Source organism: Pleurodeles waltl, chromosome 3_1, assembly GCF_031143425.1.
Source record: "Pleurodeles waltl isolate 20211129_DDA chromosome 3_1, aPleWal1.hap1.20221129, whole genome shotgun sequence".
NCBI classification, from domain to species: domain Eukaryota; kingdom Metazoa; phylum Chordata; class Amphibia; order Caudata; family Salamandridae; genus Pleurodeles; species Pleurodeles waltl.
The window spans coordinates 1,235,259,493-1,235,275,728 of NC_090440.1; the positions used below are offsets into that span (position 1 = coordinate 1,235,259,493).

At 44.4% G+C, this 16,236-nt stretch overlaps 1 protein-coding gene across 1 annotated transcript in view; it reads right to left on the reverse strand.

Annotated features, from left to right (window-relative positions):
• LOC138285079 (contactin-associated protein-like 5) overlaps positions 1 to 16,236 on the reverse strand; it is a 2,160,239-nt gene that overhangs the window by 220,053 nt on the left and 1,923,950 nt on the right. Inside the window, exons 15-16 of the mRNA XM_069224597.1 lie at positions 6,585 to 6,712; positions 5,440 to 5,610 (exon numbers count right to left, since the gene is read on the reverse strand). Of these exons, the coding sequence (XP_069080698.1) occupies positions 5,440 to 5,610; positions 6,585 to 6,712 (299 nt within the window). The remainder of the gene's footprint in view (positions 1 to 5,439; positions 5,611 to 6,584; positions 6,713 to 16,236) is intronic.

Here is a 16,236-nt window from a genome sequence, read left to right on the forward strand (position 1 = left end):
TTGTGAATTCCACCAGTGTCCTGGGTCATATGACTGTGAATGCCTCTGTTGTTGGGGTTTATGTACTGCTTCCAGACAGTAACACTGCAGGGGCTTGTATGCGGACAGGATGGGTCATCCTGGTAGAATGACTAGGGAGGGGCTGAACTCTGCTCCACAAATACTTCAAAGGACTTTACCTCCGGCATACACAAAGGAATCTGACATGAGGCCTGCCCTGTCTTTTGTAACCCCCAGACTATTTAGTGCCTTGATATGGAAAAGGGAAGAACTTTCCACAGCCAGATATGGGGGTAGGTCGGGGTGCCCCCCTCACACACACAAGGGCTGGCACCAGGTATAAATATTGGACCTCCAGAAACACTCTCCAGAACACCCTTGGACGCATGGAAGTTACAAAACAATGACTCCCCTTCTGCCAGAGGACTGACCTGCTGCTTGAAGGATGGCCTTGCTGTCTTAGAAGTAAGATTGCTGGCCTTCATCTTAGGCTACCCAGAGTGACTCTAAGGGTCAGTTGGCTGACCTCCTGTGTGAGTTACACAGACACAACTAGCTCCAGAGGCCTCCCTGCAACTGCCCAGCTGACCTGCTCCAACTGTACCACCCAGGAACTGCAACTGTTCCTGCTGGCACCTTCTGGAGTGAGTCCTGATCCCCAATCGATACCTTCCCTGGTCCTTTACCCTTGGTTGGCATCCGGGTGTACTACTCCAAACAAATGGTGGAATTCTGAATTTTGGGCTCCTCACAACCACAAAAAGGCCTGTTTGTGCCAAAACTCTGCTGCTTATGGTGACCACCAATGCAAAGTTCCAGTGCTCTTTGCACAAACTGTGACCCACAGTGATGGCAGGCAATGTGTGAGTTACACTTCACATTACAGAAAAGACTGCCAACGTGAAGCACCAGCAACGTGCTTGCCCACTGCAGCAACAACCTTTTGTGACGCTCTTCATGCTACATCGATAAATGACTATGCTAGAATTTGATTGTAACTTTTTATCTGAACTAACCTGGTCATCGGCCTGAACTTGTGACTTTTACCTGGTCTAGCGCGACCAGATGACTAAGAGTATCGCTTTGTGCTTTTAGGTATTATTTTCACTGAGAACTTTAAAATTAAATTTATCTGGTTCTACAGGTTGGATTTTTATCATTCAGGTATCATTTAATTTAGTAAAATTCACTGCATTTTCTAAATTAGTTTGGTATTTTGTGTTATGTAGTCACGTTTTTACTGTTTGTGTGCTGGATAAATACTTTACATATGATACATTGTGTTTAACTTAAGCATGACTGATTTGTGCCAAGCTATGAGTGGACTTTAGCACAAAATAATCCTGTAACATTTATGGTTCACCCTGATAAGGATTGTGAGCATTGCCTGAGTGAGACTTTCATGCCCTTTAACCAATTGCCCAATCTCTGAAAGTGGTGGTGAGTACCCACCTCACATAATTCCTTTAGTCCAATCTCCTGGCAAAGAGCCTGCAGGTTTATTTTAGAGACAATGTATGCAGTACTCAAACAGAAACACAAGAAAAAAAGAAATTAGAAACACAGAGTACATTTTGATAGAGGAATTGATACCAAAACAACAAAGCTGCAATAAGTAGAACTGGATTTATGAATTTTATAAAGTTTAAGGCTGAAAATATCACAAAAAAACATTAAGCATCCACCATGGCCATCTGAATGTGCTTGAGTAAGGACATGGGTTTTAAGGCCAAGTGTGATGGTTCGTGGAGCTGATATGTCCCTGTGAAGAGTTTTACCTTGGGACTTACAGTCCTCTGGCAAGCAGAGGTAGCTCCATCAGGCTGATGGAGTAGATTACTCACCCGGACAGACTCCCCACCCACCTCATTTTGAAATGAAAGCCAAGCCAACTGTCTATATTTTATTTAAATTTGATGCACAACTCTGTCAACACGATGGAACTGATGGTCACACTTATTTTTGGACCAAAGCAGAATTTCCCTTTAACAATGCCCACCCTCACCATGAGAGTTATATCCCTTGGCAGGGGGAGCATTAAACAGTTTTCACTGTCCCTAATGCCAGGATTTTCCTGGTCGTGATGGGCAGTAAAAACTGACCTGTGTGTCCGCCCATCTAAATTAGATGGACGGCCATAATAACCAACCTCTGATGGCCCTTAATTTATCAGGCCATTGGAGGGGTGTTACCTTGGCAGAGACAAAGTATTCTCCACCATGTTCACAAGAAAAGGTCCATCTGCATATAAATCGGGTGGGTGGGCAGATCAGTATGCAGGTTATGGCCAAAGAGGGCCCCATATTCCTGCACAGCTGCTGAAGCCATTGCCTTTTCGCGGGAAACCTCCAAGCTAGAGAAATGTGAATTTTGAGCCCAGAGCAGGTCACTCACTGACCAGATATTTTTCACAAAAAGAACAAATCATGGACAGAATGCAGAACAAACCAAATATTCATCCCCAATCACAGATCTGGTTTTAATCCAACAGTTTATTTTTGTTCTCCATGACATCCAGTTTGGACCCAGCCATATGCATATTAGTCTTAATCCTGCTCCCCATTGGAACTGTTCAGCGCGAACTGGCAGGCTAAGTCCTCCCTAGACCAGAAACAAACCTCCTGTGACTGTTTTCCTAGTGTCACACCTCATCAGCCAGGCTAACTTGAATCTGGTGGCATAGTGAGCATGGGACCCACGTCTTGGCATACCCTTCCCACTTAGGCAATTAATGTAAAAGGAGCAGACACCATTTGGTTTGTTTACAGATATTTTCATGGCACACCATGTCACAAATGGGTTATTTTGACATGCTCAATTGCAGTTTAAACCTGCACAGTCAGGCTACTTGTGGCAGGCCTGCAGTCATGTGTACATTGCCAGTGTAGTGGATTGTGCAATGACACCCTAGGTACACTCTGGTATACTAGGGACCTATAAGTACGTTAAATATGCCAGTTAGGGGAATCCCAATTTTTTTATTTTGGAGGTGGGTTAAAGTGCAAAGAGTTCTACAGCCAGCAAAAACAATGAAGGCAAAATCTGGGGTGGTACCAATCTGGGGTGGTACCATGCAAAATATGATAATTTCCAACATATAGGTACACATTTATATGTTGTACACAATGGTGACATTAGTGTGAAGTTATGGCTAGGCTATATTTTCCTTTGGCAACACTTTTTTTTGTTTCCTTAATACCTTTGGTGCAATTTGACAAATCTTTACAAAACATTATGAAAAATGTTTATCTTTTGGTTCTTGGTGGCAAATGTCCCTCAGATTTCTTAAGCATGTCCAGAAACAAGGGTGGTGTTCCAAAAATGACGATTCCTATTTCAACTCTCAAAGGATTTATTGCTCCTTGTTACAGAATGAATACAGTTGAATGAGAGTAAACCAAACTTTGCAGTAAAGTTTAATTTTCCCCAGAGATGTGTCTTTGTTTGATTTGGTGTAAATCAGTTCAGTGGTTTTCCAGAAATTAATATTTAGAAAGTGATCCAGTCTAGGCAGGAAGAGGATAAATTATAGACATATCGGGACCACTAATGCACTGATCCTCCATGGAATCACAAATCTCTGGGTTAGAACTAAGCAACAAAGAATTTCAACTCCACTATAATACCTATAGTTTGTCCCTCTAGTTCCCAAGTAAGGAACTACCTGTTTGAGCACTGGGATAGTGATGAGTAGTAGCCAAGTTACTGTATACCCATCTCCAGTGACATCTGTTACCTTCAGTTGTTTCCCACATGGTTTGAATAATCTTACATTTCAAACCTCAAGCAATAATAATCCACCTTGTTTAGGAGATTTATTAATGGAGGGTGAAATAAAAAATAGTGAGTCCACAGTAGCGGATTTATCTCTCTAGTATAATTTTGACTCATATTTATCAAAGGACTCAGAAAGAATTTTGCAAAACAGACGGAAAAATAGACAATATTCTTAGAGAATATCTATTTCCTTATACACTAGCTGAGGAAGGGTATCTCAAAATGACATCTACTTCTTTATAGGTTGAAAGTACAAATATCTAAAAAAAAGTGGGAGGCAGAACTGGTATTAGATGTATCAGAATATGCCTGGTCAATCTTATTGATGAGAGCAGCTAAGTCCTCAATATAGCCATGCCAAAAAGAACATTCATCTAAGATTATTATATGATATTTTACACCTGCAAAGCTAGGAGAAGTGTGTGGCTCTTAAAAAAAATTCTAGAGTTGGGGAAGAGTCGGGAATTAACTGAATCCCAACATACTGGAAACTGGTACTGAATCCAATTTAAGATATTACCTGATGTTTATTAGTCCTAGACCCTCTCATCCCTGCAAGTCTATTTTGTTGTGTGAGCTTAGACTGGAGAAAGTAGCCTACACTAGGAAACCTGGGATAGTTTGGGAGGGGACAGGAGCCCCTTTGATGTATGCAGGAAGAGTGAATGCTTTTTAAGAGCTCTGAACCTCTCACTTCCCTCTTAAAGTCTCTTGGGAGTTGGAGTGAAACCTAAACCTCATATTGGGCAGTCTGAAGTATTTCACAAACTCTTCTCAGAAGGACAGATATTCAAATCTTTCTAAAGATGGTTTCCAACTATTTATGTATCTGTGTATGTATTTTTAATTTGATGCCTAGAAGTGCTCTTCTGAATTGCAGAGACAGGTAAACACAATGTGTCAATTCAAAATTAATCTGGCTTGTACTCAGCAGTGGAGGCTGTCGTAAATCTCAAGGGGAGCTGTGGGTGGAGAGGGAGTACGGGGGAAATCAAATCATTTCTTTTAAAAATGTACTTGTTTCGGACCTGCTGCCACCTCTCTTTTCTCCCAATGGTGTTGGTGTCCCAGCAGTCCCTGGGACACCAGCACAGACTCCCCAGCAATCCTAGTGCTACTCTCGTACTATACCTAGCATGAGAGCAGTGTGAGAATTGGTCAGAGCAGCTTGATCTGCCACTCTGACAGTTCACTGGGATCTGTTCATTTTCTCCAATCCAGCTGTGCAACACAGCCATGTTGGAGAAACCTATGTTAAGTGTGCATAAACTGACATGCAGACTCAGTGCACTGACTCCACTCTCCATCCTCCCCCTTCCTATGGACCAGCACCACCCTCCCAGCAGCTGAAAAATAAAACAATATTAAAATATAATTGTATTTTTCAGCTCCTGGCTTAGCCAGTGGGGCGACGCTCCTTTGTCCTGGTGAAGGAGCAGCCCCTGGACTACTCGGGTCATTATTAGCCTTCAAAATTAGTAAATGAAGACTGGTATTTGTGTTATGGAAACAGAGCATACTGTGTCTTGCATTTGTTCAGATGAAATGTTTCTTATTGTTTACAGACAGCCCTGGATATAAATGTATAGTCAAAGAAGCAACAGAATGGTTGATTTCATTTTTTAACACAAACTAAAATACAATTAATAAAATCTCACTTACAGTTCAATCCAATGCGTATAAAGTCTGTAACCCCGAGATTTTCTAAGAATACACCAGACGCCACTGTCGTTTTAAAGAAGAATGAAATGTCTGCACTGAGCTCAGCAGGAAACTTGGGGAAGTGCAGGTAGGATGCTTCTGTCAGAAAAGAGGCCGCATTCCAGAAGCTTCCTAGAAATTAAAACACAGTTTTTAAAGCAGCTTTATTGACCCTTTGGCTTTGAGAAAAATGGCTCACCACGGGGGCTCCTCCATTAGGGCGGAGAAGAGTTGCCCCCCCCAGCAACGACAGCTGCAAAACCTTTCAAACTGTGTTTATTAGCCTTTTCTTTGAAATGGGAAAGGCCACTGGGGTGACTTGCACTGAGGGGGAGTGCACAGCACCCCCCCTCATTGTGCATGTATGTTTGGCCGGCTGTCTGAGGCTGGCCAAACACACATGCACAGAGGTTTCAGCCCAGCAACTGTTGCCGGGCTGGAGAGAGCCTGCACATGCTCCCAGTCTGCCTGGGATCACCCTGGCTGAGTGCCCCATCCAATCATGATGCTCCTCAGTGCAGCATCAGGATTGGCCACAGGGCAGGCTGGGAGCCTGTGCCTGCAAGCAGCAGAGAAGCAGTGCAAATGCAACAGAGGAGGTAAATTTCTTTTCTTCTTAATTTAATTTATATTTCCCCCCCAGTGCGCCGCCCCGTCAATTCTGCACCCCAAGAACCACCACTGTGGCTCACACGAGAAATCTCAAAATAGAAGAGGGAAACCTTTGGCCAAAAAGGCCACTTCTAAATGTGACATAAGAAGGATAATCAATGGATGTTTACTGTGGGCCACAGGGCCGACATGGAACCCAAAGCAATCCTTGGCAAACATTTAGAAATCGGTACTGCTACCTTCCGTGCCTTTCTCTATCACTCTCTTCTATCCTTCCCTTCAACTCCTTATTTCTCCCCTTCCTCCTTACACACATCTGCCTTCTTATGTTTATCTTTCTCTCCCCTGTGTCTGCTGCAATTATTCTCGGGGGCTGGCCAATGTTACAGAAGATCCAGCAACGCTAAAAACCAGCATGAAATAGTTCCAGCCCTACTTGGAAATACCCTATTAAATAAATGTGAAGTCTGACCCGGAGTGAGTGCTGCACTTACTGTCGCCAGAGCAACGCAAGGGACTAATATTCCAGGCTGCAACTGAGTTTGTTCTGTTTGTGTCCGTGATGACGATCTGAGCAACAGGCAAGTGATCCTTAAAAGTGAGAAGGCCGGTATCATTGGTCCTGTGAAATTAAGCACATGACTCAGTGTCATAAAAGGCCATTATTTACTCTCTAATGCAAAGCGTTTATTTCGAGAAACTGGTAAGAGCTAAGCACAATATTCACATTAGAACAAAAAATGTGCGTAAGAAGGCAAACAGGAGTAAAATGTGAAACCACAGGTGGGCTTGCCACTAAATATCCCATCTGAGAAACGCTTTGGTGTGTTGCGCGACCATTCGTTTCTTATGCTGTGAAACCCTAAGAGGCAAACCCTCAATATGATAAATCCTCTATTTGCTGAGATATTTAACGCATCTGATAAATAACCGTCTGCCAAGGTTCGCTATCTACAAGGTGCAATATATGGAACATATTACAAATGTTTTTTGTTATAATGTGGAATAGCACAAGGATTTTGGTGATACCACAGTACCAAAATCAGCATGCTCAGTAATTAGCGGGTATTTTCCCAAATTCAATTCTAACATGTTTGACCTAAAGAAATTTAAAGTGCTATGCCAACTTTTTTGCACCGAAGCAACTATTAAAGTGCACAGAACTTGCAGTTACAATCCGCTTGCAAACAAAGAATTGCCCAGGCTTGGGAAAACACCAGGCCACTTGTAAGGAGAACCTTAGACTTGGATTGCATGATGCAATTGTGAAGTGCTGGAGAGGTAGCTAATATGACTGTGATCACTAAGGTCACCAGTCATTAGCAACCAATAGAGTTTGAAGGGAAATTAAAATAATTCCATTTCTGGAAGAACTCTAAATACAGAGTACAATCCACTGCCTGATTCTACTTTGTATTAAACGTTCCCACCCAAAATTCCAGGGTGTTCTGTTCCCTTGAAAATCAATATTATGTCCCTATGTTTTAATTCACTTGCCATGAACGGAGACAAATGGAAATAGAAGCTATAATTATTAATTTACTTTCATAACCCATTAACTTCTACCAGAATGCCTACAGTTTACCTGGACTGCAAGTATAGAACATCGATAAACTGGGAGTGATGTTTCATAGAAACCTACATGTGGTAGACCATAAATACAACCATCAGGTGTTTATTCCAGTGGCTACGCCTACGCTGCTGAGCCCTTTACCTGTTGCTCAACCCCAAAGTGTTCTTCTTACAGTGTGTTGCAGTAGTATCCTAGATAAACTATGAAAACGCAAGATACAAAACATTACCCAAAAAGAAAATGAAAATTTCAAGTAATCTGTATTAAATTTTCAGACTGAAAGAATTTAATTTCTTCATGCCTGTGTTGAAGACCTTTCATCAGCTTTTTAACAGTGAGAAATCACAATTTTGGGCCCTATACGTTGTGCAGAAGTTACAATAGGACAGCACTTCTGGCTACCCAGATAAAGCCACTCAGCCATATTCAACATTTTGGCACTTAAGATAAACCACCTCAAACCTACTAGTTTTTTCATTCAACCATATTCAAAATGCATGACAGTAGATCCTTCTATTCTCAGGGCTTGCCAGCACATCTCATACTGGAGGTTCACTTCCAACAGCAAGATCTTAGGCCCCTATATCCATTTGTTATTTGTCTATGATTTGAACTACCCTAGGGTGTGATCCTTAGACTTCAGCATCCTGCCAGTAGCAAGGTCCTCTTGAATGATCTGACTTAAAAGACTGTTTCTAACTTTCACAAGTAGTGAATGCTGAAGGATCAGTATTCTATGCATCACTGTTACTATTAGATTTTCAACTTGGTGATTATTACATTCTTACTTTATGATTATTATCCACTATTCCCAGTAATCGTCGTATTTCCTTTTTAGTTTTGTTAAATCTGACTGCCTCTCTGCCAACGCTCAGATAAGGATTGACAGTGGTTTGCAGTGTTTACAAAAGTATTAAATACGGTAATATATCTATACTGTAGTCCTACATTTCACATATAATAGTTTAATGTTATTGTATTGTGCAATTCTTTTCTAAATTCACATCAGTCTTATTCATTATAATATTTTTCTCCCTGTGTAGAGTTAAGAAATCTCAGATCTACTGAGACCACTGCTGTGTTCATTCACTTCTGAAGAATGTTGTCATACATAGGCTCTTTTTGATCCTTCTGCCTCCTTTTTATTTCTTTCACTCTGCTGAGGTGTTCTTGAAGCTTCCAGGCCTAGTTCTTAGCAGACTCTTCTAAAAGTTTGAAAGCTTTAGAAGTGACAAGGAGCAGATTTTCCAGCATCTGCAGTAAGTTGAATCATATCAAGTTTTGGATTCCGGGAGGACTAGAAATATGCATTTGTATTTGAAATCCTGATCTGCCTTGCCTGGAGGATTTTGCTGTGTAACAAAAGGCTAAAGTAGGACCTCATGATTAAAGTATGCCGCACTGTTGAGCCTTCCTCAGCTATGTTGATCACTCTTCCCCACTGGTAGGTTGTGAACCAAATAAAAGGATCTGAGGCAGTCAATAAATTGGGGAAATGCAATAAAGTTACTCGAGCAGTGAAGCAACAGTTTACAACTTTGTCCCACTTTTGGTGGCAAAACAGAAGGCTTTAAGGATAACTCATTCGATGTAACTAACTATGAGGTACCTTAGCCAGCTATGCATGTTGCCCTGCCCAGCTGATAGAGTTTAACAGATTTACACCAAATTTGTCAGAAAGCTAGATATAGGTCCAGGAAGAGTGCATTGTGTGTTTCAGTGTAGATCCGTTCAGTAGCTTTTGAGCAATTAATGCTCAAAAACATTTTATATCTAGTGACACAGAGGTTCAGCGGATCCCAGTAGATATCAAAATGAGGCCTGATTGTCTGCCTCAACTTCAACCAGGAAGTGATGGCAGCCATCTTAAGAGTTGGGACTCGCTCTGAGACCTAAAAACCAATACATAAAAAGACATGAGGGCATGGTAGGAACACCTTGACCCCAAAGGCCCGGGGACAAAAACATTATTTTTTAATTGCCGCAAATTCACATTGGATCTGCAAATCCGCTGCAAAAGATTAAACTAAAAACAAGCATGGTTTCTCATGCTTGTTTTTTAAGCCACCAGGTGGGCCAGGTACCAGGGGGAACTAATACTTATATTTTGGGGGAATTGGCACATGTGGCCCCCCTTGTCAGCCCAAGTTTGGATCCAGGAACCCATCCCCGAGGACCCTGCCACTGGTTAACATAGGGCAGGGCCATTCCTCATGTGTACAGGGCCATTTGTGTATTAATGGCCCTGGGGACCCCATCCTCCAAGGCTGGCTCATATGCTATGATATTGGGGGCCCAACCCCGGGACATAGCTGTGTCCCTGCCCATATTGGTGAGGGCGGGAAAACCTGTTTGCCCTTGCTTGATGTTAGCAATTTCAAATCTCCCACAAAGTGGGAGCAAACACCAAGCCCACTCCTAGAGGGCGGGAGCTTGAAAATGCTGTAGCCTGCTGGGTTGTGGGCAGGAAAACAATGTAATTATTGTTACCGCCCACAGGAAGCAGAATTTTTTGCTGCTCCCTGTGGGCAGGAGCAATGCCAGGTTCCGCTGTATGTGGGGAGATGACTGGGTCCACAGGGTACAAGGGGCTCCACCCACGGCCCCCAAAATAAGCATTGGAAGGGGCCCCAGAGGATGGGATCCCAGGTCCGAAATTAGCTTGGGGAGGGGGGCCGCATGCTTCCCTACCCCATGAATATGGGTCAGGTCCCAGCGGATTTTGACCGCAGGGCCTAAATCATCCCAGGGAAAGGGCTGTGTCATCCTCCCCCTTAGATACATTGCTAGGCCCCAGGACATTGGGTCCTTGGGTCTGAAGGTGGCCCAGGGAAGGGGGGACCCATGCCCCCACCCCTAAAAATGCTCTGAATCCCAGGTAATGGGTCATCCTCCCCCAGAAAAAATGCACTGGGTCCCAGGGGATAGGGTCTCATGGGGTTGAAATCAGCCCAGTGAGAGGGGCCTCATGCCCCCTCCCTTTAATTTTAATTAGTGGCCCTAGGGGATGTTGTTCCCAGGGGCTAAGGAAGCACTCATTACACATTCCTGAAAGATGTGTGGTGTATAGGGTTGAATGCCTTTGGAAGGGGTTGGCTATAGGGCCTTGCCGCGGGCCAGCTACTGCGGCCAATTCTCAATTATGTATGAGCGAACAACCTGTGGATCATTGGATTGGCTGCATGCTGGAGATAGGCTGCAGGGTCTGGCCACAGGCCAGCACTTGTGGCCAATCCCCCGACATGAACGTCCGAACACCCTTTGAGCATGTGGTGAGCTGCATGTAAGTGGTTGCCCACAGGGCCTAGCCGCAAGACATGTGGACTCCTCCCCAGGCCAATTTGGACCTAAGACCTCATCCCATGAGGCTTTGTACCTTTTTAAATGGAGAGGGAGCATGCAGCACCTCTCCCTGGACCAATATTGGCCCATAGGACCCCATCCCCCAGGGCCTGCCCAAACAAAAATGGGAGGAGGAGGCCATGTGGCCCCCTTGAATGGCCCAGTTTCGGCCCCTTTGGCCCCATCCCTGGTGAGTGACCAAATACTGGATGGGGAGGTGGGCTGGGCTGCCCTACTCCCTGGGCTGATTTTGACCCGGTGGACCTCATCCACTGTGGCCTGGTCAGTCAAGGGTGGGTGCTCTGGCCACACCCATGGTGTGGTTGTTGGGGGCAGCAGGGTGAGCATCAATGTCCAGGCAAAGACAGCCAGCTCCCCTCCTCCAGCGGTAGCCAACTGCTCTTGCACAAAGGAGCAACAACAATGCTGCTTCCTGGGTGCGGGAGCAATTGTTTCATGTTTCACTTTGCAGCAGGCATGAAAGCAGATGAAAAGTCCTCTCATACAGGGCGGGAGCAGTTTTGGAGCTACCGCCTGCTGGGAGCAGACTTACTGGCCACACACATACTGGCTCTAGCTTTGTGGGAGCTTTAAAATTGCTCTGGCCAAGCCAGAGCAAACAGAGGTTTCCCTGCCCTCACCAGGGTGGGTAGGGAAACCACTATGTCCTGTGGGTGAGCATCCTGGGACATACCTGGAGCCAGCCCAGAGGGCACTTTTTTTTCATATGGCCAGTTCCTGGTAAGGTGGCAGTACCCCGGGCTGAAATTGGCTTGGGTGGGGGGCCCAAGCCCCCTCCCCATTTTATTTACTGGTCAAGCCCTGGGGAGTGGCAATACTTGGGGCCAAAATTAACCTGGGAGGAGGGACACATACTCCCCTCCCCTTTAATTCTATGTCCAGGCCCTGAGGGTGTGGTGGGCCACCTTGCTGAAATTAGCCCAGGAGAGGGGCTGCATTCCCCCTCCTCTTGTAATTAGTGGCCCTAGGGTTGATGGTTCCCAGGCCCGAAAGCAGCCCAAGGAGTGGGCCAGCATGTATCTGCCTCCTAATATATACTCATATTTCATCCGGGACCTAGCTGACCAGGCCACTTTAGAAAGAAACAAGTGGAGGAGACAGCGCTTGTTTTCTTTTGAACTTTTTTGCTACGGATTTGCAAATGTTTAAACAAAAAACATTTTTTGCCCTGGGGAGATCCCTGTGGAATACCACCACCAGGCCTAAGGGGTCAGGTTGATCTTACCCTTCCTCCCTTCCCCCTTCAATTTTTTGTGTTTTTTAGGGACTCGCGCTGAACTCTGGTTGAAGTGTTGGCAATCAGTCAGGTCTCGCCATGAGATCTGTTGTATCCAGTGAAGATCCATATCCCTTGATATCTAAATTTCTTTTTCCTTTATTAACTCCAAAACTACTAAATAGATTTGCACCAAATTACAAAAAGCACTCTTTCTGGCACAAGATCTAGCTTTCTGCAAAATTTAGTGTAATTCCATTAAGAAATTTGTGCTGTAGTTGTGTTCAAAATCCCATGAGAAATTGCATGGGGAAAACATGGTTTGAGACCACCATTTTTTCTGCTTGATGAGTTACCCAGAAGCTTTCAGGACAGCAGCTGAAGGGAGTGGCAAATTAAATTTAAACATTTTGTGACAATTCGGTAAACAGTGCCAACGTTATTAGCAAAGCTCTGTCTATGGAAACCAGATCTGGCAACCTCCTGGCGACTGACTGCCGTCACCAGTAGGAATTTTTATAGCTTACCTATTGGCAGTCACCAGTAGGTAATTATAGTTAGGATCTAGTTTCCATTGAAAAATAGTTTTTGGGACTTCTTGTATCTTTGGCACAGTCAGGTGAATGTTCACAAATTTGTCCCAAAAAGTGTGCCAGAAATTATTGTTGTGCATGGTAAGATTCGGGGTGACTGTCAAGTGTTGGCCGAGAAAAAGGGAGGATAAAAAAAAGTGCATTTCCCATTTCAGTTCCAGGACTCCTGGATAGAATCATACCAAATTTGACAGAAAGATAGCTCTTGGGCCAGAAGGAGTCCTTTTTTTTATTTGGTGTAAATCCATTCAGTAGTATTTGGAATATTAAATGAAAATCAAATTTGTATATCTGTAGGTGTGAAGGCTTTGTGAATACTCCAGATCTGATTGGCTGTCAACACTTCAACTAGGAAGTGTTGGCGGCCATTTTGCTGAATCTCAAAAAGCAATGTGAAAAATAAGAGAAGGGGCAAGAATAGGGATACCTTGAGCCCTTTTCCTTGGTGCAGCCATCACACAGGAACCTCACCAAGGCTCAAAATTACTTTTTTTTTTAAAATCATGGTGCAATCGCAGCAGATCCATAATTTTTTAAAATAACAAAGCAAGCATGGTCTCCCGCGCTTGCTTTTCATTTTGCCCTCAGGTGGGCCAGGTCCTGGAGGCATTCCCAAAATATTTGGAGGGGTGCGGAGGCCACCTCCTAGGGCCTTTGAAAGCCCTGGGGACTGCTACCTCCTCGGGGCATGTTGTTAAATGAATGTGGTGGGCCCACTTGGCCCCCCGTAGCCCAGAAGACTGCCACCTCCCTTTGGGAAAATGTTGTTAGAAGAATGCAGGGTGGCTATGCATCTTCTCTGCAGCACTGAGGAGAGCCACTTCCCTGGGGCAAATCTACTTCAATGAATGCAGGGGGCCGGCTTGGCCCTCCTATGGCCCCAGAAACTGCCACCTCTAAGGGGCAAATTTCACAAAATAAATGCAGGTCAGCCGTATAGCCTGCCTAAAGCCTCAGGGCACAACCTCCCGGGGGCAAATGTATTTAAATTAATGCGGGGGGGGTCCCCGCATGGACCAGAGAACTGCCATCTCCCCAGGGCAGATGTATGTAAGTGAATACAGGAGGTCTGCACAGACCCTCCACCCCCAGGGATCACCACCACCCCAGGGCTAAGTTCAAATGATGAAGGGGGGCAGTGCGGACCCCCTCTTGGAGCCTTAGATGGCCCTGGGAAACACCATCCCCAAGACCTGACTCCTGCTACCTCCCGAGGATGAGCACCTCAGGGAGGTAGCAGGAGCAAACATATTGCTTTCAGCAGGTGGGAGCTGTCACCCATCTCCTCCTGCTGAAAGCTGAATTTTCATCTCTTTCCTTGCATAAAAACATGCGTGAAGGGAAAGAGATAAAAACATTGTTCCTGCAAGCAGGGAGCTGCCATTTAAAGCAGCTCCCTGCCACCTGCTCCTACAGATGATAGGTGCCAACTGGGACCGCAGGGGCCTTCAGGCTCCCCCGCAGTACTCTCCTGGCAGCAAACATTTTGCTTGTGTCCACTTTGAAGTCATTCTATGGCAATTCCTTCTCAATAACAATAACAATTGTCTCTCCATTAAATGACCACAGTGGCACTCAAGCAAGATGTTTAGTACAGCTGTTATAGTTACATTTTGATGCAAAGCAGGACAGACTGAACTTTGGAATGCTGGTAAAGCTCTTGGACTATCACTCAGTAAGTTGAGGGTTCAAATCCTGGTATTTCATGGCATGGTGTTTGTTTATTTACTAGCGTTTTGAATGGTAAACATTTCTTGTGATGTAACATTAAAGTATTTTTCCTGGCAACATCTTTGGATTGAAAGTCATAGTAATGTCTGGACAATGCATAATCAGGTATGACTTGTAGTATAGTGGTTAAGGTCGTAGACACTCACACTGAAGGTGGAGGATTCTAGTAGAGGAGTGTCTGTCATTATTTCCCTGATTGAATTTATATATAACTTCAAATGTTTAAGTACATACTGAAAGGTGATCTCACTCTTTAATTGACAAATACATTTTTCTTTTCAATTTGTCCTAAAATATCTAATTCTAAGTATGTCATTCATCAAAGTCTAGAAAAAATCTCTCTCTCTGACTCTCTCCCACCCCTCTCTCTCAATATCTCTCTTTCAAAGTCTTCATCTAATTCTTTCTGTCTCTAGGAGATTGCAGACGGCAATATGGTGAACGAGTAGTGTGCATGACCACATACTCCACCCCGTCTTTGTGTGAGTGACCGAGCAGTGTGGGGAGAACTCAGCACGGTGTCGAATGACCCACAAAGAGTGCAGCTGTTTGTGATGGGGACCACTGGTGTTATAGGAGCAACCAGGTATCTATGTGATCTGCTGGATACTAGCTGGAAGGAAGACTCAACCGGGGTGCTTTCTTCAAGACATCAATCATAAATGCTCTAATGTCATTACCTTCTGCCTATTTCTTTATCCCCAGAAACCACAGATTGTCAAAGGGTTGAAGATTAACTCCCAAAAGGGTATATAGTGTAATGGACTAGAGTTTGATTAGTTGCTCTGCATTAATATGTTGTAACTGACAGGGCTACACTCTGCTTATTGGTAGATAACCGCACTGCACCAAATGGTCTTTTTGTCAAGGATAGCTCACGGACACAGTTTTTTTTATGGGGGGAGCTCACAGAGTGCACTCAGAGAGCCATCATTGAGACCGCTGGTGCGGGGAGGGGGCCGAGAGAGTGGAGAGGGTATGGGTGGGAGGGTCAACTCTAGGGTGAGGGCTGGGGGAGGGCTCCAGGGAAGAGGGGTGGATTGGCGGGGGAGACACATGGGGGTGTAAACGAAAGATATGCTTGAGAAATGGAGGATGCAGCCTTTACTATGGGAAAAGAATGAGGAGGGCTGTTTTTTAGATAACACAACCGGCAACTGGGGGAGGGGGCGGAGAGTGTGGAGAGGGTAATGGCAGGAGTGGCAGCTCTAGGGTGAGGGCTGGGGGAGGGCTCGAAGGAACAGTAGATGGATTGCCGGAGGGGTTACATGGGTGTGTAAACAAAAAGTGTACCTGAGAAATAGATGATGTAGTGGTTACTACGGGATAGGAATGAGTAGGGTTTTTTTTTTTTTTTTTTAGATAAAACCACGGGTCAGTAAACAAGACATTGGTGCAAGATATGAGGGATGGCCACTTGGTTTAAATAGGATGTATGATTATTTCAGGTTATACTTCTCTAATGTGGTAAAAGCCCACATTTTCTGGAAATGACTCAACTTCAAGTAGCGTCTGTTAATATCTGTGGGTTAAATAATGCCCACAAAAGGCAGAAATTAAAAGTAGGTTTGAGAACTTTGAGGGCTGATATATATTGCCTGCAGGAGACACATGTAGAATCATGTAAAAACATATTTTAAAAACTGTTGGGATGAGAGTAGTGGCATGTA